This window comes from Symphalangus syndactylus, chromosome 6 (genome assembly GCF_028878055.3).
Source record: "Symphalangus syndactylus isolate Jambi chromosome 6, NHGRI_mSymSyn1-v2.1_pri, whole genome shotgun sequence".
NCBI lineage: Eukaryota > Metazoa > Chordata > Mammalia > Primates > Hylobatidae > Symphalangus > Symphalangus syndactylus.
In genome coordinates this window covers 107,786,012-107,809,577 of record NC_072428.2, presented here as the reverse complement: position 1 = coordinate 107,809,577, position 23,566 = coordinate 107,786,012, and the positions used below count along the sequence as shown (strand labels likewise).

At 36.1% G+C, this 23,566-nt stretch overlaps 1 protein-coding gene across 1 annotated transcript in view; it reads right to left on the bottom strand.

Moving 5' to 3' along the window:
• The window catches only part of CFTR (CF transmembrane conductance regulator), a 184,276-nt gene that overhangs the window by 52,192 nt on the left and 108,518 nt on the right, over positions 1-23,566 (bottom strand). The window contains exons 14-21 of the mRNA XM_055283782.2: positions 22,148-22,871; positions 19,429-19,557; positions 11,612-11,649; positions 10,697-10,947; positions 7,732-7,811; positions 4,269-4,419; positions 3,128-3,355; positions 259-359 (exon numbers count right to left, since the gene is read on the bottom strand). Of these exons, the coding sequence (XP_055139757.1) occupies positions 259-359; positions 3,128-3,355; positions 4,269-4,419; positions 7,732-7,811; positions 10,697-10,947; positions 11,612-11,649; positions 19,429-19,557; positions 22,148-22,871 (1,702 nt within the window). The remainder of the gene's footprint in view (positions 1-258; positions 360-3,127; positions 3,356-4,268; positions 4,420-7,731; positions 7,812-10,696; positions 10,948-11,611; positions 11,650-19,428; positions 19,558-22,147; positions 22,872-23,566) is intronic.

Here is a 23,566-nt window from a genome sequence, read left to right as displayed (position 1 = left end):
TTTCTCCTAGAAAATCCTGAACAAGGAAACAGGTGAAAGAATGCTCACTGCAGTATTAGATCTTCATAGTGGCTATCTATGAGAAGGAAAGAAGAGATAAGGATTTAATGAAAGATACACAGTGACCCTCAATTTATCTGTAATGTTTTATTTCTTGAGCTCAATATAGGGTATATAGTTCTTCCTCATGCTATTACTCATACTTCTTTACTTGTCTGAATTTTTTTCATAAAAGTTAAAAAGATGATAATGACTTACCAAGCTATCCACATCTATGCTGGAGTTCACAGCCCACTGCAATGTACTCATGATATTCATGGCTAAAGTCAAGATAATACCAATTCTTCCTTCTCCTTCTCCTATAGATGCACAAAAGACATAAATGAACCTCATATTATTTCTCTCTTCTGTGAACGACTTTATTCACACTTCTTCTAGGGCACATATCACATTAAATTTACATTTCAATTTTATGCTAATTTTAACAATTTTTAAGTCTCAGTTCATCACAGCATCTACTAATAGAATAATGCTCTGCATATAGTAAGTATTCAACCAGGATTTTAAATCAAAGAGTGATTGAACATTAGGAAAGTGTTGCCCTTTTTAAAAAATGTTACTGGTGTTGGAGGTGTTGTTGGTACTGGGTAGGTACCATATTTGTCTCTTCTACTATTATTCTATAAGTAATAGCAGTAACAAATATTAGAATGGGCAATGGGGAAAAGAGATCCTGTATCCAGATGAGCTCCTCTACGAAGAAACCAAAAGCAGGGGAAGAGTGTCCAAACAGCATCTGCAAGATGTTTAGATGTGCTCTGTGCCTTTGCAAGGAGGACCTTTGCTAATTGCATGCTATTGGGAAGTAAGTGGACTTAGAATTTCACCGGACAGTCAGAAAACTAACAGGTCTGCCATTTGGAAAGAGAAAAGATTACCCTCCACGTAAAAAAAAAAAAAAAAAGAAAAAAGAAAAAAAAATAAAGATTAGTGTACCTGGGAAGAACAATACTTAAGTGTTTAATTACAATAAATTATTTTTAGGGCTAAAAAGGACCGCTAATTAAAATTCATAAGTGTTCAGTATTATGGCCATACAAATTCTCTAAGAGGAATGTTCTTAAATTATTATAAAGTTAGACTATCAAGTCCCAATCGAGAGTTCTTACATCTGTAATGCATGATAAAACTGTCAAAAGGTTCTACAATTGGGAGAAATAATTCATCTTATTATTAATTGAAATTTTTGTTTCTGCAATTCCTCTAACAGAAGGCATAATATACACAGCATATATCTGCATGTAGTACTAAATTATTTTAATATAGGTAAGATTTATCTAGACCCCAGTATATTACTTGTTCTGAACGTTAAGCTGAGAAGATAAAATTTTGATAATAAGTCAGATAACATTTATTTAGTATTTACCATGGACCAGGCACTATCCCAAGTGTTTCGGACAAATTATTACATTTACTATTCAGCCTACACCCATAGAATAGGTAATATTATTGTGTCTATTTACACTTGAGGAAAATGAGGGGCTTAGAGAGTTAATTAGTGTTTGCAAGTTAACACAGCTGAAGACCAATTGAGCCAGGGATAATAATAGCTGGGTGGCCAACATCCACTCTGGCTGAGCATCTGATTTGATTGGTACGTTCTGTACTATAATGATTGTTAAATGTTTTGATTATTGCCCCTAATAAATCAAGTCTCAATCACACTCAACCATGTTATAGCATGTGTTATATTGGTTTGAATTAATTGTTAACAAATCTTCATTTATGTAATTCAGGCTTCTTTGATCCTATTTTCAAATAACTTAAAAGAATTTTTTAAAGTTGCTTAAAATTACAGTACTGATGAGGATTAGTACATTTGCCTGCCCATGTGTATTCCTTTCATAGAGTCATTTCCCACTGCCCTAGCTGAGAGAACAACAAAGGTGGCGAACCCATTATCCTCATAGCAGCAGAGTAGACTGCAGTTGGACCCCTGAGCCAAAAGGAACCTGTTTTCTGTTCTCTCCAAGACTTTGCGTTTGTACAGAGGAACTCTCCTGTTAATTCAGGAGGCCAGAATGGAGCACTACATAAAGTCAATGTGGCATAGCCTTGGTACACCAGAAAAACCAGTCTTCAGAGAGAGAAAGGAATGAAGCAGCCACAAAAAGGAATGGACCCAGGACAGATACAGACTCAAGAAGAAGAAGAGCTGCAGCTGACTCTCTTGTGCCTGTTGCAGCTTCTTTAAGAGTCAAATGGCACCACCTTCTCAGAGGCCTGCCTGTAACTCCAACAAATGCCTGCTTTTGGTTTGAGTAGAATTCTGTTCCTACAATCAAATGATCCTACAGATTTGGCGTTGATTTGGCATTTGCTCTGCCAATATTCACTGTCTCATATAACAAGTTACTTCAACACTTATCATAAATACTCAGAAATTCAAATTCTTAAATTAGAGAAACAAATTTACCTACATAGATTTTTATTTTATTTATTATGAAATACTTTCTTTTTCACTAAAGATCCTAAAATCAATCCAGAACATTTGTATTTGAAAAACATGGCACTTTCTTTTCTTTTTTTCTTTTGAAAAACATGACACTTTCTTTCTTTTCTGTGACAGTTTTTCTTTGTGCAAAACTCACAATTAGATAACAAATTTTAGTAGACATTTAAAATAAACAAAACTTACCAACAAGGGGAACTCTGTGTGTGTGTGTGTGTGTGTGTGTGTGTAAATGCAGATGTTTCATTTCCCCTCTTTAGGGATCTATTAATTTTGAAGCTGGGACTCTTCACCAATATGAGTATGAAGAGGTGACATTTTTTCCCCTTCAGCCACAGAATTGCTATCTGACAATCTGTGTGCCTCGGTTTTTAAAACTGTGAAAACAGGGATAATACTATATATATATATGTATATCCAATTTCAAGGAAATTACTTGTTTAACAATAAAAAAGGAAATTCAAAGAAATCATTTGTTCAATAATAAACCAACAAATTTGTTAATTATTAAACTCTAAAGATACCGAAAATTGATAACCTGTAAGAATGCAGCATTTTATTCATTAACAATTTTTTTACTTGAATGCTTAGCTAAAGTTAATGAGTTCATAGTACCTGTTGTTAAAACGGAAATGAAGGTAACAGCAATGAAGAACATGACAAAAATCATTTCTATTCTCATTTGGAACCAGCGCAGTGTTGACAGGTACAAGAACCAGTTGGCAGTATGTAAATTCAGAGCTTTGTGGAACAGAGTTTCAAAGTAAGGCTGCCGTCCGAAGGCACGAAGTGTCCATAGCCCTTTTAAGCTTGTAACAAGATGAGTGAAAATTGGACTCCTGCCTGTGAAATATTTCCATAGAAAAATTGCAAACAATATAAACACAAAATGTAATTTCACAATACCTTGTACCTGAAAAAGACTAAATTAGAGTAATCATATCACAAATGCCATTGGTTAAAAAGGTTTTTCTCACGCTGGTGCCATTCTTCGAATAGATGTGATTTGTTATTTTATTAATGAGTTACCCTCCTTTTTCACTTGGCTACCAGAGATGGAAACTTAAAAAATCACCACCAATATTTATTCCTTTTTCTTGGCTACCACTGGGAGTTTCTGGCTAATTCTAAATTAATTATTACTGAAAAAAATTTTCTTTTAAGACAATTTTTTCAAGTATCTAAATTAAGGAAGTTTATGTGACTTGATTTAGCTAATAATCTACAAAGCAGAAATATACTGAAAAAGTATTGCCTGAAAATGCACCCACACTAAGGCTGTCACTGCAAAATGTGATTCCGTAACAGCTCAAGTAGAGTTTGGGGGCACACGAAATGGCAGCTCCAACACATGAAGAAAGGGTGTCTGAAGACAACAAGCCAAAGGGACAAATTTGGTCAAGTATCATTTGGGAACCCAGAGAAACCTTTAGTAATAGCAGCACTATCCTTTTTTAATTTAATTGATATAAGTTTATTATAAATGAATGTCCTGTACACCAACTGTGGTAAGATTCTATATACCTATTTTAAAACCAAAATGAAGTCACACGGTCATTAATTAAGAAAAAAAAATCCATGTGTACTTTGTAATATAGTTTCCTTTTATATACACATACATGTAGAAAAAAATTATTGTTATATGATGTAAAAGTTTAAAAGCAGAAATTTTTTTTAAAGTAGATTAACAATAAAGAATCTCAAACAGCTCTTATAGCTTTTTTACAAGATGAGTATCGCACATTCACTGTCATACCTTCAGATTCCAGTTGTTTGAGTTGCTGTGAGGTTTGGAGGAAATATGCTCTCAACATAATAAAAGCCACTATCACTGGCACTGTTGCAACAAAGATGTAGGGTTGTAAAACCGCAACAACTGCTATAGCTCCAATCACAATTAATAACAACTGTAAGATCAAAGAAAAGATGTTGGTGAGTAAACGTTTTCACACGGCAAAGTGGACAAAGTGTGTCAGTGATTTATTTCTAAATACTCTCCCCATTCTATTCCTAGTCAAAAAGTAGCCATTTGCAAGTACATTTTTCATGGGCTCTATGAAAATTTTAAAAATTGTTTAGGTCACTGATAACATTTTTGAAGTTTTGAAAACATGGTGTTCTTTGACCTTGGGATATTTTCATTTCCCAGACACTTTAAAGTATTGTATGATAAATACATTTTAAGTGAATATTAATTTAAAATAAACTATTTTTAAATAATTTTAGTATGAAGGTGAATCTTAGGATTTATTTTGGTTAGACAATTTTTGAAAGTTGGGCATTCGTCTTGGAGTCTTTTGATTCAGAAAGTTCTGCTTGAAATACAAGCTTGTCATTTAGGCAAGCTATCTAACCTTTTGGAGCATATTTTCTCGTGCTTAACATTGAAATAAATCATACTTAATAAATTTCTATATTTCTACATTACACCAAATACATACATTTTTAAAAGGTACAAAGTCTAACACTTACTTCACAATAACCCATTTGAATAAAGTGTAAATAAAGTAACTGTCAGCAGAAAGGATTAAAAAAAAACACTTTATAACATCCATATGCTATTCCGTGAGCAGTTCTCTACCTGTTTCCATAAGTGACACATGTATTTTCAACTGATATAACTTTAGAACTGAAAGGGACCATTATCAAGTTTATATTCCCCATTCTACAAGTGACAAACCTGAGACCCTTCAAGATAAGTGTCTGCTCAAGGTAAAATAGTGGGAATCTGCAGAAAATAACCCAGATTTTCAATTTTCACTATACAGTGCTCTAATCCAGAAAGCAAATTTGTCAGAACATTGTCAAAGTTAGAAAATAGAATGAAGATTATATGAGATATCAAAATACTCAAACTCAAAGAAGCAAAGAACAGAACCATGAGTAACAGGACGGGGAGAGAGGGAAATGGGGAGTTACTAATCAACAGGTATAAAATTTCAGTAGTGCAAAATGAATAAGTTCCAGAGATCTGCTGTGCAACATTTTACCCATGGTGAACAATATTGTATTTGACACATAAAAATCTGTTAAGAGGGTAAATCTCATGTTAAGTGGACTTGCCACAGTAAAATTCAAATTTTAAAAAGAGAAAAATAATAGAAAATAGAGTGAACAGGGACTTTATTTTAAAAACAAAGAAAATTTATAGGTATGCTTTATTTTGTGCAACAGATCTGCTTCTGAAATGTCATTAATAGAATGAAATTTCATTTGTTTGAAATTAAGTATAACCAGAGGTATAACATAAGTATAACCAGAGGAGCTCACCATTTAAAGGTCCCCTGTGATTAATTATTTAACAAAATCAAAATTAACCAAATTTGTACTGTATTTGGATTGTCATATATTATGCTTCCTTAATATGAGACTCTCTTACAAATAAAATAGGTAAATTAATATAAAAGACCTCTGCCTAATCACTTGTGAAACAGCAACAAATGAATCTTAGCATTAAAAGTTGCACAGGGCATGGTGCAGTGGCTCACACCTATAATTCCAGCTCTTTAAGAGGCTGAGGCAGGTGGATCACTTGGGGTCAGGAGTTGAGGACTTCAAGACCAGCCTGGCCAACGTGGTGAAACCCCATGTCTAGTAATAATACAAAAATTATCCAGGCATGGTGATGGGCGCCTGTAATCCCAGCTACTCTGGAGGCTGATGCAAGAGAATCGCCTGAACCCAGGAGGCAGAGGTTGCAGTCAGCCAAGATTGCATCACTGCACTCCAGCCTGGGCAACAGAGTGAGACTCTGTCTCAATTAAAAAAAAATTGAGCAGAAATGATTCAAATTGGTGTAAAAGAAAAAAATTGAGAGCCATCACATATGTCAAAAATGTTAATTTATAAAATGCATATTTAAAAATTAACTCTTCCAGAGGAGTTCTGAAGTGAGCCTCAAATAATTATGAAGAGGCACCACTGGCAAACACTTTCACAATCAAGTTAAGAGGTTCACATTCCAGTTTTTATCTGATGTAATAATATTATATTTGGGACCAGTTATTTACACTCTTAACATGAAAAACAAATATCAGCATTTAGTGACACAGGACATGTTTCTTTGAATGCATGAATTCAACGCATGGATTTAAATATTCCATCAGCTGCTTCTAAGTTATATCTTTAAACAGAATAACTGAAGGATATCCAAAATGCCAAAGTTCACTTGGAACTGTAAATATATTTGTTTGTGTCAATCATTTCAGATGAGGCAAACTGACAGTCTGGTTTTTCTGCACCTGCCAATGTTGGTTATATATACACACTTATGTGATAATCCTTCTTTTGTTTTATATGTTCAATCAAATACAGTATTATTATTTTGCAGGGGTGGGGAAAGAGCAAGAGGGGACAATGACTCATCCCAATATGGGCAGCATCCTATTCCAACTGTTTCTCTAAGGAGATCACTGAGACTGTGGCATTTGCTCGCTGGAGCTTGACCTGAACCAGTCAGGAAGCTCAGGAAGCTGTGCTTAAACCTGGTCCAACAACCACAGCTTACAACACTCCTTAAATCCTGTCACTTATGGAGACCTAATGTCCCAAGGTCACTTTCACCTCCTCCACTCCCCTTTTCTTCTCCACTCTCACCACCAGTCAGTCACCCCAACCCAAATAGTCAGCCTCTGAGCCAGCCTGCCCTGGAGGCCTATTCACATCTATCACTCAGGGACAGCCCTCATAAAACCCTAGATTTTTCTTTCCCCTCTCTTTTGTTCAAAAACTTATCTTTGCTTCTGTCCCTTCCTTATGGTCCTTACTGTGGGGGAATGGGCTAGCTAATCTGTGCCAAAGTGTTCACAGGTGAGGCTAGTTTCAAGTGTAACCCACCCAGGGAATCCATCTTCATTCTAATACAGGCCTTTTGGGGGGAGGTTGGCTTCCATCAAATAGTGATGCCAATGCCAAAATGTCACACTTTGTGGCCAGTGATTTCGGGAAAGATGGTCCTTTGTGCCTCTCAAATCACTCCCAAGTAGACAGCTATTACATCTAAATATGGGATTGCCTCAGGTTTGGGCCAGGTAAACAGTTCTGACTTACTATTGAATTTACTAAACTTATGTCTATTTTGAAGGCTTTGGATAATTACAAAATTAATGCAATAGACAGGACTTCAAATCTCAATCAAATAAAAAATGAAAACAATCAGATTTGCTTTTGTTATTTTTCTAATAATACAGACATACTTAACAGTACTTATTTTTACATACCTGGATGAAGTCAAATATGGTAAGAGGTAGAAGATCATCCAAAATTGCTATATCTTTGGAGAATCTATTAAGAATCCCACCTATAATATACAAGATGACAAATTCCTCAAAATACAGTAATTTTTAAAGATATATCAATATATTCAATATTAAATTTGGATCACAGTAGACACATTCAGAACCCAAATAAGAATTAGCAAATAGAATCAGATAAAGACTTAGAAATTTTCATTTCTTTCCAAACATTCTAAATAATTATGTGTTCAAGTTATTGTCTTGTACTTTAAAACCTTTTAAAAAGTTTCAGATTCCTGTAAGATTCAAGTAACAACCAATGTCTCTGAAATAGCTTTTACTATAAATTATGTCAGGAATAGGTGGGTACTCATCCTGCTATTACAATCTTATTTTTGCAACCTTGCATTTAATGACAACTTAACTGTTGTCATCATTTCCCTTCCATTTGTATTCCATAACATAGGGGTCTCCTTCTCCTCTAACTTCCATACCTTTTTGACATACCTCTACCGAAACCCTGGCTACTCTCTCTCCCTGCCTGCCACACTGTCTTGTCCTCCTTTGTCATACTCTCTTTCTGCCCTCTTCGCGGACAATCTACATTTCAACCTGTCATCTGAATCACGGATTTACATTTGTAAGGTTGATAACTTGTTGCTTCAATTAAAAAAGGTTATATACAAGTGTCCACTATGTACCAGGCACAATGCTAGGCACTGAAATAACAGGTGAATAAGCCATGCTCCTTGCCCTTGAGGAATTCATTGTCTAGACAGGAATTAAACAAACAGTTAGATAAAGTGTAACATAATACTGTACAAATAAAATGATATTGAACCTTATCATTTACCCCCCATAAACTGCAGGATAAAGTCCAAAATTCCTAGTTTAATATTTAATGCCTTTCATAATTTGGCCTCAACCCACCTACCTAGTACAAGCTTCCTCTGCTCAAATATCCTGTTTCAGCCAAACTGGTCTATTCTTTAAACACACTCTACACTTTCCTACCTCCCTGCTTTCCCCATGCGGTTCCCTCCACCTGAAACCCCTTTCCCCTCAGCTCTCATTGTCAAAATCTATGTTTCCTCCCTTTCTCAACTCAAATGCCCCTGCTGCAAGAAAGCATCAGTGTTTCCTCCAGCTGGGATTAATCTCTTCCTCCTCTGGACATACTTAATACATCTTGTTTGCACCTCTGTTGTAATGACATTATGCATGTCTTATATCACAGGAACTTATAAACATATCTTAACTCTTTTTCTAGGTTATAAATTGCTAGAGGTCAGTGGGCTCATGCCACATTTATTTTGTATCACCCATACCCCAAGCAAAAAGGCCTTATATGTAGGAATAATTTAATACATATTTATTAATACATTCTTTAGCATATTTAATTAAACATATTTGTATCTTTTCATGATAATCAAAAATTGAAAACAATAGCCATTGATATTTATATACAGTGTTTAGAAAATGAAATTTGCTTTGGTAGAAAGAAAAAACCATCCTGGTGCTTATTATATTTCAAATGGTTTGTAACCAACTATGAATAGCGTTAAAGGGAACGAGGAGCTTGGAAAAGAAGAGGTGGAATGGCCAGTGCACCCTCTGTGGGAACAACACCCCATAAAAGGGAACCACGGGGAACTTATATTGATTTCCCATTGGCTATGTAGCAGGCAAGTAAATTGCCCTGTTTCATTCTCACAAAGATCTTCTGAAATATTCTTTTCCCCACTTAACAGGTGAGGAGGCCAAGGCTCAGAAGAGTCACTTGCCCATGATCACTGCTCTTATAGCACCAACTCAGAGCTCAGGTAATGCTCATGTTCTTTCCACTGTGCCTCATGGCTCATGTCTGACTCTTCTAGAAATGTGGGGAAATCTCCTGCCTTCTCTGGGTCTCAGATTTCCATAAAAAATAAAATCAATGGATCAAGTTAATTGGACATCTTGAGTCTAAAATTCTTAGCTCCAAAACAGAGGATGGTGATGAGTATATCCAAATGAGCCAAGATTTCTGCGACACACATGGGCTTCAGAATAAATATCAAGATCTTCCTACATGCTAATAACACTGAAATTTTGTAACCCAGAAAATATGATGGGCTTTTCTTATCTTGAGTTTTTTAGATTTCTGAAAATTTTAGTCTTAGAATTTATTCCTTGCTTTATATCAAATGTTTCTGTGTCAACTCCTCCTCTCACCTGTGACCTCCTCCAGGGCAAGAACTGTGCCTTACTCACCTTTTCATACCATCAATGCCTCAACAGAGAAAGTGTTCACAGGTTGCTATGAAAAAACTTGGGGAAATCCTTATTAACCTCAGTCTTTAAGTGCAAATTTGTCTAATGAGGAATCAACATAATTTATTTCTTTCAAAGTACCTTTTTAGTTTTTAAAATTTTTAGTACCTTTATTCTACTACTCTGACTTTCTATTACTTCAAATATGATGATATAAAAATAGTTTTAAAATGCATTTGGGATCCCCCCTACCATATAACTTTGAGCGTGAAATTAAATTATTCTACCACATCAAAAGACTTAATCAATAGAAAAAAATATATTTTCCTTGATCACTTCAAATCTCCTGCCCTTTTGAGCAATACTATATATTAGCAACAAGATGCCCAGAAGAGAGCTAGACCAAATATTTGAAAACAGAGGTATGACTCACCCATAAGGGACTTCTTGTGCTGCTACAGTCCCACCAACATCACATTCTTACAAACCAAGCTACTCTATCTAACACAGAAATATTAGGAGCAACAATATATGATAACCTATAATATCTGAGATATGTGCATGCCAGTCAAAAGGAGGTTCAACAAAGGGCAGATGCCTCTGTGCAAAAGCCAGCACTGCCATTAGGAAACCAACAAAACCACAGGCCCTATTGATGGTGGATCAGCAGTTTCATTTCTTAGACCTAGTAAAGTACCTGCTTTCAACGTGTTGAGGGTTGACATAGGTGCTTGAAGAACAGAATGTAACATTTTGTGGTGTAAAATTTTCGACACTGTGATTAGAGTATGCACCAGTGGTAGACCTCTGAAGAATCCCATAGCAAGCAAAGTGTCGGCTACTCCCACGTAAATGTAAAACACATAATACGAACTGGTGCTGGTGATAATCACTGCATAGCTGTTATTTATACTATGAGTACTATTCCCTTTGTCTTGAAGAGGAGTGCTGTAAAGCAAAAGGGAAATTGTTATTTGGCAGCCAAAGTTACTTATTGAATTTCCAATACATGTAAATGGAACTAAACTTGAGTCTAAAGAAATACAATATATTGCATTAGAAGAGCATGCACCTTTAACCTCAAAATCGTACTTTTATTGCAAGAAAATAGATATGTTTTCTCACTATTGATATTGAGTTGTTCTTTATTAAATTAAAATATTTGAAGAAAACCCTAAATATGTAATGTTATTTCAAATACTTTTATTGTGTTTCACAGAAACTGAACAGAACTATATTCTTTAGAAACTGCAGGAGCTGCACATGCTCACAATTTATTCATTTTATTTTATTTTATTTTAGATATAGGATCTCGCTATATTGTCCAGGCTGGAGTGCAGTGGCTATTCACAATGATACAACACTACAGCCCTGAACTCCTGGGCTCAAGTGATCTTCCTGCATCAGCCTGTGGAGGAGCTAGGACTACAGGCATGTGTCACCTCACCCAACTAATGGTCATCATTTAAACAAAAAACCTTATTTTTCCACTACCATAATGCTTGGGAGAAATGAAACAAAGTGGATTACAATACATACAAACATAGTGGATTACAATATTTAATCAACAGAAATAAAACACAATCTACCCAATAGGATATGGAATACTCACTTTCCAAGTAGCCACAGCACAACCAAAGAAGCAGCCACCTGGAATGGAACAAGACACAGTTGATTTTTTTTCTAACATCTTCACCTATTCCTCCCATGCCCACATCTAAATTCACATCACACCATTTGATGTGTGTACCAATATCAATGTACACACAATTTCATCTTCCTTTGCTTTGTGTTCCTGGGTCCAGCAGCTGTACTAGTTGTTCTAAGTACTATTATTTGTGATGAGACCACATTAAGTTAATGAAATTCAAATTTCACTGAAGTAAATTCTTTGCCATTTCTCTCTTTATTCAATAGAAACTATTGAACCTCACAAGAAAGCCAAGATCACAGCTGAATGTTTTAAATAATAAACATTTTTTAAAGAAACTAATCTCAGCCTGCTGGCAGATAATTAATCTGTTTATTTGCTATAAATAATTTCATTTGCCATTCAATGATTATAGGGGACTAATACCTGTGAAATCAATTAATTATTGGAAAAGGTGAGATTAATATTAATGGAAATGAATTATGAGTTTCAGGCCAGGCACAGTGGCTCACACTTGTAATACCCACACTTTTGGAGGCCAAGGCAGTCAGATCACTTGAGGCCAGGAGTTTCAGGCCAGCCTGGCCAATGTGGCAAAACTCGTCTCTACTAGAAATACCAAAAAAATATTAGCCAGGCCCGGTGGCGTACACCTGTGATCCCAACTACTCAGGTGGCCGAGGCACCAGAATTGCTTGAACCCAGAAGGTAGACGTTGCAGTGAGCCAAGATCACACCACTGCTGCACTCCAGACTGGATGACAGAGTGAGATTGTCTTAAAAAAAAAAAAAGTTTCAACAGTGTAAAAAGTCACAGTTTATGAATAAAGATGAGGTACATTCAGGTTAAAACATATTATTGGTACTAGGACTACATAGACTCTCTATAGCTTTCTCAAGGTGGAAACATTTGGCTGAGGAACAAATGTACTGCACCATATATAAACAAACAAAAAACCTTTATAAACAACTGTGATTTTTGTAGTTCTTTTTATATTTAGATCATTTGTGCTCTGTTCTGTTTCAATTTGGCATTCCATTCTCATAAACCGTGTAGAGAAATTTAATCTTGTGTTGATACTATCACAATTGGAATATTAGAAATGACACTGAAATTATACAATTAGCCAAATAATACCTTTACCACAGAATGAAATAGAAAAAACAAACAGTTGTGAGTAAAACAATTTGGAAATGAACGCAGAATAAAAATAAAATAGGAGAGAAACAAATATGCTTGGAATAAGATATCGATAAGTCTTATTTTATACCTGAATTTGCCTTAAATATTTAACAGTACTTAAGTATATATAAAAAAAACCTTATGGGGAACACTTAAATTAAGAAATTATGTTAGGAAGTACTATACTTTAATGAGGTATATAAGTTTTAGTTAAATTCACATATCAGATAGTATAACGATGAAAAATCTAATGGCATTTTTCTCACCTTCCTACTTTTCTTCATTGTACACAGAGCTTCTATGCACTGTATCAGTAAAAACTATCCTTGTTTCCTTGAAATTCAAGTTAATTCAAAATGAAAAGAAACCCAGAAATAATCTAGCTATTTCAAAAGTCTTTGTTCTAGCACAAAAGTGTATTTCCTAAGAATAATCGAATTACTCAGGATCCCAGATAAGGGTGTACATTCTAAGTCACTCTTTATTTGGCTATTATTATGTTTTGTTATTATATTTCCCCTTTGTTCTAACTAGAGGAGTGTTAATAATGTTGGCATTGCCAACATTCTTTGAAGGTGAGTAAATCTCAGAAATAATTATAATATTTACTAATGGAACAATAATCAAAGCAATGTTCAAAGACTGGTCTAGTCATCATAATATAAATTTCCTCGCTGTTTCCACATAGAACTACCAACCTAAACAGCTTATATTGATTAGAACAAAATATTTTCAAGGACTTAACATAATACTTTTAAAAACTATTTGGTGTATATAGAAGCAATTGAGTAAGCAAGTTCTGTCATTTCCTTTCCAAAATGTTTTGAGGTTATAAAGTTTATGCAGTTTATGATAGAGTGACAGTCGCAGGTGATTATGGTAAAAAGGAAAAATATTTTTATTTTCCATTTTCTCAGGGCTTTAAGAATCATTCCACACCACATAGAAAACAGTGTGCTTAATACCCAGATTTCAATGCTTCACAAGTCAAATGACACCCTAAAACATAAACCAACTGTCATAAAGGTGCCCTAAAATAATTACTATTAGTCAATAGCAGCAGTGGTGTTATGGGAATATACTACATATCTACTGTACTAATAATGTAAAGCTGCTCAGGGATTTCTAATCAACAAACAGAAGGGAAGTCATAAAGAAACAGGATACAGCAGTTCTATCACATATTCTTAACAATCATAGAATGAAGGCATTAAACAGGATCTTCAGATATTCCAGTCAACAACAAGACTCTCCAGTTGTTTTCAAAAGAACCAGGAAACTGCTTCCTAGTGTATTATTTTCATTTCTTCTCCATCTAGTCAATGATGCACTGCCAAGCCGGGGTTCTAAGAATTAATATAATAGAATTTTTTTGCATATTTATTTGGTGCTAATATCTAAGAACTTACAGAAGATACTGCCCTATAGTAGGGAAAATGTTACAAAATACAAAAGTAGAGTCACTCTCTTTCCAAAATGATAAGTGCTAACAAACTGAATAGACCAAAGTAATTTTTTTCAGTTTAATAGCTTTGAAGAAATGTTTTAAAAGACTACATATTTCATATTGCAAAAGGGAAGCATATTTTACCTAACCTATAAAAAACATAAATCTAAATTGAAATATGACCCTTAGGAAAACTAAAAATAGACAAATCACTTACATCAAGGAAGAAATGTATCTTAACCTTTCTTTAGGTTCTCTGGTCATGAGTATAAGGCTCTCAACTGGATTTAAAAGAACTAAACTGTCATCCTGGATTAGGAGTTGTATCAGAATGTGACATGCTCACGAGACATTTCAATGGTAATGAGAAATGGGCACACTGGTATCATAAAGGAGCTTAGTCTAAAAGAAAAACTATGTAAATTTTGATTTAAAGAAGGCAATAGAATTGTGAACACTGGTGAATGAATTGTTTAGTTGTATAATGGTACACATACTTTTAAAAAATTACTATTTTTCTACTATCACCAAGTTTTTATTATTCAAAATTTTGAGAGCCAGTTAACTGGCAAGGTCTAGAGGATATTGGCCAAAAATATTCATCATATATTATATTATTTCTTTCCCAGAAAAGGGAAATATCAATTGTTTTGTCCACTAAAAGGTAATTTTTTGCAATAATTGTGACAGTTCAATAAATAATAGATATTTATATGGTATTTATAATCTCTGTTGTAATTTAGTTTCTTTCCCTAAAGGACCACTGTTTTCTTGGTTTAGTGAGCTAATAATATTATACACATGTGAAGCAGATCAACAATTAATTAAGTATATACCATTTTAAAGGTGCATAAGTTCAGGAACTCCATGGAGCTGCATGAGACAAAGGTCCTATAAATTTACAGAAATCACTACCACATTCAGATAAGTTGAAGACAATCAAGTAATGTGATCTTTCAAGGCAGAGGTTCAAATCATTAACAATTATAAAGGATTGGTTAAGATTAAATGGGCAAAGACTGAGTTTTATTCACATTTATGTTGGTAATTTGGCATGACTGGCAGACATTAATGTGGTAAATTTTAAATACATTTTAATGCAATATTTATTACTCATGTAAAAATAATAAATTACCCAATCTCGTATTTTTGTTAAAGTATAAAAGGAATTATTAAGATTTTCATTATATTGCTGTTATGAACTTGTTCACCTCGTAGTATCTCAAGCTTTGTAATAATGAGAATTAAGGATATTAATGATAACAGCAACAAACTTTGCTCATTATGCAGCAAGCCCTACATTAAGTGTTTTATAATCATGATGTATTTTAAACCACAAAATGGCCTATGTAGCTGTACTATTAAAATCTCCATTGTATAAATGAGAAAATGGGCCCAGCGAGTTTAACTAACTTGCTCAGTTTCATGGTGTTAATAGAAGAGTTAGAATTTACACCCTGAGTAGTCAGAGTCCAGAGTTGGCACTATGCTACACTGCATCTTGCATCAAGCCTCCATTTGGTTTGTTTATTTACAATAGCAGGGAAAATAACATGTATTACCACATTAAGAGATCAAATGGAAACAAATGGTTTATTGGTACAGTAGCATACACAAATTTTTGGTACGTATGTTTAGGTATTTCTTGACCATTCAGATGTTACTGGACCATGGTGGAGTGATGATACTTTACAAATATCATCAAGCCTTCTTAATTGAGGTTAGCAACAGCCCAATAGGAAAAATGTATAGTTGTAAGTTTGGGTCTCAGTTATTTATACAATTTATACTTCCTTAGGAGAGGTGGTTCTTTTTCTGGGTCATTTATTCTCTGAAGGTAGCATGGTCCTTAAGTGTAGATTTAGGTTTTGTATTAGGACATACCCAGGGGTGTCCTCTGGAATAAATATCTGCAGTAATCATTCACAAGCTGAATCCAAGCCACAGATGTGTTTTGTTGTGCCCATACGGTGTTCATTCGTTTGTTTTTATTTAATCAACTACCCAAATTTTAAAATAGGAAATAATTACTCCAAAAAAGCTGGATCTCTGTCTTATCCTGATACATAAAAAGATCTGGGAAACCTGATCCCCAATTCCCTCATGGGAAGGCCTTAGCTGGTGCTGAGTGACAGCTGCCTTCTATAGATAACTGAAGAACAAATGCTCTCCATTCAGCCTCCCAGCCACATCACCCACATCACCCACTGATGCTTCCTGCCAGGCCCTTTTAAGCATTTATGTGGCTGCTCGTGATCCAGAGAAAAGCCTCATCCACTGCTTCAGGCACCTCTTGTGTCGATGAGGATCTGAACTTGTGGCGTACCAGGCAATTCTCATTCTGCACCCCGCCACCCTTGTTTTTTTTTCAACTTGGTGATGTGAAGAACAGTAGAGGCTTGGTAAAGAAACCACAATGGGGACATTGAAGACAACAAAATTTCTGTAAGCAAGTGTGTGATTTGAATCTCTAAAATGGTTGTCTAAAATGAATGCTAAGCCACTAATATATATTAATCTCATTTTGTGAAGAAATCGTCATTTAAACAGTAATTGCCTGCATATTTAATAATAAAATAGCTAGAGCAGCTGTGTCCAACCTTTTGAATCAGAGGACAATTTTGCTTATCTGTGGTGGCAGATATCACAAAGATTATGCATGGACTTTTTTCTTTTCTTTTTTTTTTTTTAGCTCATCTGCTATAGTAAGTGTATTGTATGTGTGGCCCAAGACAACTCTTTTCTTCTTCCAATGTGGCCCAGGGAAGCCACAAGGTTGGACACCCATTTTCTGGAGTCAAATTGTGTCCAGAATTGGTGGGCTCTTGGTCTCACTGACTTCAAGAATGAAGCTGCGGACCCTCACAGTGAGTGTTACAGTTCTTAAAGGTGGCGTGTCCGGAGTTTGTTCCTTCTGATGTTCCCATGTGTTCGGAGTTTCTTCCTTCTGGTGGCTTCGTGGTCTCGCTGGCTTCAGGAGTGAAGCTGCAGACCTTTGCAGTGAGTGTTACAGCTCATAAAGGCAATGGGGACCCAAAGAGTGAGCAGCAGCAAGATTTATTGCAAAGAGCAAAAGAACAAAGCTTCCACGGACCCAAGCGGGTTGCCCCTGCTGGCTCAGGCAGCCTTTTATTCTCTTATCTGGCCCCACCCACATCCTGCTGATTGGTCCATTTTACAGAGAGCCAATTGGTTTTACAGAGAGCTGATTGGTCCATTTTGACAGGGTGCTGATTGGTGCATTTACAATCCCTGAGCTAAACACAAAAGTTCTCCACCTCTCCATTAGATTAGCTAGATACAAAGTGTTGATTGGCGTATTTACAAACCCTGTGCTAGATACAGAGTGCTGATTGGTGTATTTACAAACCTTGAGCTAGATACAGAGTGCCGATTGGTGTATTTACAATCCCTTAGCTAGACATAAAGGTTCTCCAAGTCTCCACCAGATTTAACTAGATACAGAGTGCCAGTTGGTGCATTCACAAACCCTGAGCTAGACACAGGGTGCTGATTGGTGTGTTTACAAACCTTGAGCTAGATACAGAGTGCTGATTGGTGTATTTACAATCCCTTAGCTAGACATAAAGATTCTCCAAGTCCTCACCAGACTCAGGAGCCCAGCTGGCTTCACCCAGTGGATCCCGCACCAGGACTGCAGGTAGAGCTGCCTGCCAGTCCCATGCTGTGCGCCTGCACTCCTCAGCCCTTCGGCAGTCTATGGGACTGGGCGTCATGGAGCAGGGGGTGGTGCTGGTTGGGAGGCTTGGGCCATGCAGGAGCCCACTGTGGTGGGGGGTGGTGGGGGAGGCTCAGGCATGGCGGGCTGCAGGTCCCGAGCCCTGCCCCACAGGGAGACAGCTAAGGCCCGGCGAAAAATCGAGCACAGCAGCTGCTGGCCCAGGTGCTAAGCCCCTCACTGCCCGGGGCCGGCGGGGCCGGCCAGCCAGCCGCTCCGAGTGCGGGGCCCGCCAAGCCCACACCCACCCGGCACTTGCGCTGGCCCACAAGCACACGCGCAGCCCCGGTTCCCGCCGGCGCCTCTCCCTCCACACCTCCCCGCAAGCTGAGGGAACCGGCTCAGGCCTTGGCCAGCCCAGAATGGGGCTCCCATGGTGCAGTGCAGGGCTGAAGGGCTCCCCAAGTGCAGCCAGAGTGGGCGCCAAGGCCAAGGAGGCCCCGAGAGCCAGCGAGGGCTGCGGGGGCTGCCAGCACACTGTCACCTCTCCAAATGAATTCAAAATTTAGTACAGATTTGCTTTCAATGTTTTTGTTGTTGTTGTTTATTTATTTACTTATTTATTTATTTAGAGATAGGGTCTCTCTCTGGCACCCAGGCTGGAATGCAATGGCACAATCACAGCTCAAGGCAGCCTTGACCTCCCAGGCTCCCTAAGCGATTCTCCCATCTCAGCCTCCTTAGTAAATGGTAGCATACAGGCACACACCACCATGCCCAGCTAATTTTTAAATTTTTTTGTAGATACAGTGTCTCACTGTGTTGCCCAGGCTGGTCTTGACCCCTGGGGTCAAGCAATCCTCCGCTCTCAGTCTCCTAAAATTCTGGGATTACAGGCATGAACCACCATGCCTGGCCTTTAATTTCAATCCAAATAAAAGCCTCTACTTTCAGTTTTTTAATCTCTTAACATTTATTATAAAATCTATTAAAAACTCTTATCTTTATATTTAAACATATTTTATATGTAATATGAAATAATAAAATATCAACAGTGATCCTAATTGTTCAATTTCAATCCAAATAAAAGCCTTCTACTTTGAGCTTTTGAATCTCTTAACATTTATTATTAAAAATCTATTAAAAACTCTTCTTATATTTATATTTAAATATATTTTATATGTAATATGAAATAATAAAATATTAATAGTGGTTCTAATTGTTGATTTTTCAGAAGCTAAGAACTATATGAATCTATACCATTATATACTGTAAAATCAAAAATATATGTAATATATACATATATACATATACATATAGTTATATATGGGTGTATATTGCATACTTATACATTTATACGTATATGTATATATACATATTTATATGTGTGTGCATATATATGTATACATCCCCAAACTACCTTAATTTAACTTTAAATCCAGTAATACTTTACAATAGAACATTCTTACCTCTGCCAGAAAAATTACTAAGCACCAAATTAGCACAAAAATTAAGCTCTTGTGGACAGTAATATATCGAAGGTATGTGTTCCATGTAGTCACTGCTGGTATGCTCTCCATATCATCAAAAAAGCACTCCTGAATAAAAGAATTATGGCTATTACAATAAGACAGTACAGTTTCAGGCCACCATTGTGGTTTTATTTTTAATATATGAAAATAATAGTATTACTTGAATCTAAATGTATTTTAACAAACATAAATCATTATAAATGCCATGTATGATGTCATTCTATAGCCAGAATAATGTCTACTGGAGCAACACAGCTTTATTAAAAATGAGAAACACCATAATTTTTCAAAATTCTAAAAATGTATCACTGATTATATAACTGTATTATTATTGGACAATTTTACCATTAAAGGCTTAACAGTGGCATACGTTTTATCAAATGAATGATACCATCTAAATGAAGTTTCCCAGAACTCTCTTTGATTTAACCTGTTTCTTCAGGGGTCCATGGACAAGTACAGTTCAGTATAGTTCTAGCTATAAAGGTCTTCCAATAGACTGAAAGCCCATTTGTGTTTGAACATTTCTTAGTAACTTAGGACTCTCTCTCTTTCCAGCTGTGATTTAAATTACATAATTCTCATCCTAGGCATATTCCTCTAGAAATCTTTGTCCTTTGGCATACAAATACATTTCAAAAATTTGAAAAAGAGAGATTCCACATAGTCCAAAGGAAAAAGATAGTTTTGTTTCTCACAAAATCAGCAAAACTCATGGGAAAGCACTATGAATCACAAAGAAGGGCTCATATGGAATTGGGATATAGTGCACTGGTTAGGAGTATGCATTTTTTGAGTCAGACAGATCTGGATTTGAACCCAACCTCCACCATTAACATCCTAGGAGTCGCTTGAATTCAAGCATGTTGTGGAACTTCCCTGAACTTTAGTTTCCTTATCTGCAAATGTGAAAAATTTTAAATACCTTCCAGGGTAGTTGTGGGGACTAAATATATGCCACCTAGCACTAGATGCAATCCATAAATAGAAACTATTATTAGTCAAGGATATCATTCTTTACAACTAAATTTTTAGGCTCAGGATTGAGAAATTCATTTAGATTGATATTAAACTATATAGATGGGCTGGGCACAGTGGCTCAGGCTGGACATGGTGGCTCACGCCTGTAATCCCAGCACTTTGGGAGGCCCAGCACTTCGAGGTGGGCGGATCACAAGGTCAGGAGTTCAAGACCAGCCTGGCCAACATGATGAAACCCCTTCTCTACTAAAGATACAAAAATTAGCTCAGCGTAGTGGCGCATGCCTGTAATCTCAGCTACTCAGGAGGCTGAGGCAGGAGATTCGCTTGAACCCAGGAAGCAGAGGTTGCAGTGAGCCGAGGTTGCGCCATTGCACTCCAGCCTGGGTGACAGAGCGAGACTCCATTTCAAACAAACAAACACACACAAAAAACACTATACAGATGAATTATCATTTAGGAAACTTTCGTAAAGTATAGAAATACTAAAATTACACACTTTAGGGATCTATTTTATTCCCTCATTTTACAAAGAAGGAAACTTCCGCCTACAGATGTTAATGGCTTGTGTCTTGTCAAAGGTCACGTTATTCACAAATGATCTATACTATTAAACATATCAATTCATTACAACCCTGCCCATGGCTCATTTCATCCAAGGCATTAAGTTTTCTACTAAAACAACAAAAACTCTCCTTTTTATATTATTTCCTGTTCTAAAAATAAAATGCTTTTATTCTTAAAATCTAATATAACAAACTTTCTGTCTGAAGACTGGCACTAGTACATTTTAAGCTTCATATACATTCTCTAAAAGAAATCTTTTCAGAAACCCAATGTATAAAGCAAACTCACAAGATAAAAAAAGCCCACACTAGCTAAATTCAGGCAAGACTGATATACAAACCAGAATGTGAGTTAGTCCTATCAAGAGGCTAAATATTTATATACCTTATATATGCTACTTCCATACAGATTATTTTGTGAGCTATAAATAATGAAAGCTACTATTTATTTATACAGTTATTTATACTGCACCTCTTCCCACAGAGGGTTCAAGATGGTAATAAAGCAGATGCTTTCTAACTTATAGTCACAATTATCACTGGCTTAGTAAAGGACCGAAAACTAAATCCTTTCCCTTTTTTTTTTTTTTTTTTTTTGAGATGGAGTCTTGCTCTTTCTCCCAGGCCAGAGTGCAGTGGCGAGATCTCGGCTCACTGCAAGCTCTGCCTCCCGGGTTCACGCCATTCTCCTGCCTCAGCCTCCCGAGTAGCTGGGACTACAGGCACCCGCCACCGCGCCCGGCTAATTTTTTGTATTTTTAGTACAGACGGGGTTTCACCGTGTTAGCCAGGATGGTCTCAATCTCCTGACCTCGTGATCCACCAGCCTCGGCCTCCCAAAGTGCTGGGATTACAGGCGTGAGCCACCGCGCCCCGCCCCAAATCCTTTCCCATTTTATGGGAAGAGATAAGTCCATTGCAAAAAGAAATCATTTGTTATTTTACATTTTAAAGTTGCTTGCATAATTAATGAACTTCATAATTTCTGAGTTTTAAGATACACCTTATCCTAATCCCATGATTTGAGTAAATTTTGTTACATGCTACATATTGCATTCTACTCAATTGCACTCTGTGGGGTGAAATACCCCCAAGCGATGCATACCTACCTTTAAGTCTTCTTCATTAATTTCTTCACTTATTTCCAAGCCAGTTTCTTGAGATAACCTTCTTGAATATATATCCAGTTCAGTCAAGTTTGCCTGAGGGGCCAGTGACACTTTTCGTGTGGATGCTGTTGTCTTTCGGTGAATGCTCTGACCTTGGTTAATTGAGTGTGTCATCAGGTTCAGAACAGACTGCCTCCTTCGTGCCTGAAGCGTGGGACCAGTGCTGATCACACTGATGTGAGGTAGTATCGCCTCTCCCTGCTCAGAATCTGGAACTAAGGACAGCCTTCTCTCTAAAGGCTCATCAGAATCCTCTTCGATGCCATTCATTTGTAAGGGAGTCTTTGGTACAATGGAAAATTTTCGTATAGAGTTGATTGAATTGAGAATAGAATTCTTCCTTTTTTCCCCAAACTCTCCAGTCTGTTTAAAAGATTGTTTTTTTGTTTCTGTCCAGGAGACAGGAGCATCTCCTTCTAATGAGAAACGGCGTAAGGTCTCAGTTAGGATTGAATTTCTTCTTTCTGCACTAAATTGGTCGAAAGAATCACATCCCATGAGTTTTGAGCTAAAGTCTGGCCGTAGATTTTGGAGTTCTGAAAATGTCCCATAAAAATAGCTGCTACCTTCGTGTAAAATTAATATTTTGTCAGCTTTCTTTAAATGTTCCATTTTAGAAGTGACCAAAATCCTAGTTTTGTTAGCCATCAGTTTACAGATACAGCTTTAAGATATAAAAAGATATAAATATCAATTTTATAAATACTTTATTTTAGCATTTTAGCATTTTAGTCTTGCATTTTAGCATTGTGGTAATGTTTTATTGCATATAATCTCTATCATACAATTTTATTATATTTTAAATGATTCTATAAGTACTCTGTAGTAATTAAATTGGTACCTTGTGAATTCTGATAGCATGAAATAACATGCTATATTGAAAAGTTGCATGTTAACAGACCGAGAACAAAATTAAATTTCCTATATTAAGTAGATATTTGACTTTGAGCAAATCATTTATCCTCTGGGTCTCTCAGTTTATTTATCTAGAAAATGAGGAAATTATTAGATGATCTTTAAGATCCCTAGAGATTTGTACTTCATTTCTTTTAAATGTCAGAGCTTTACTGCTCTTTAAATTTTCTATTAATTTCTTTTTTACATTTTAGGTTGACCACCAATTTATTTCTCAAGTGTTTAAGACTAATCTGTTTCACTAAAAATAAAACAGCAACAATAACAACTGAGAATTCTAAAATTAATTTGACTCTCCTCAAATAAAATTTTAATCTATTCTAGAAGTAAATCCTGACTAGAATCATCTAAGAAATACCAGTTTTTTTAGGCATTAAAATGTCATATATCATATAGAAAGATACATTGTTCTAGATTATACTGTAACACACTAACACGATACAA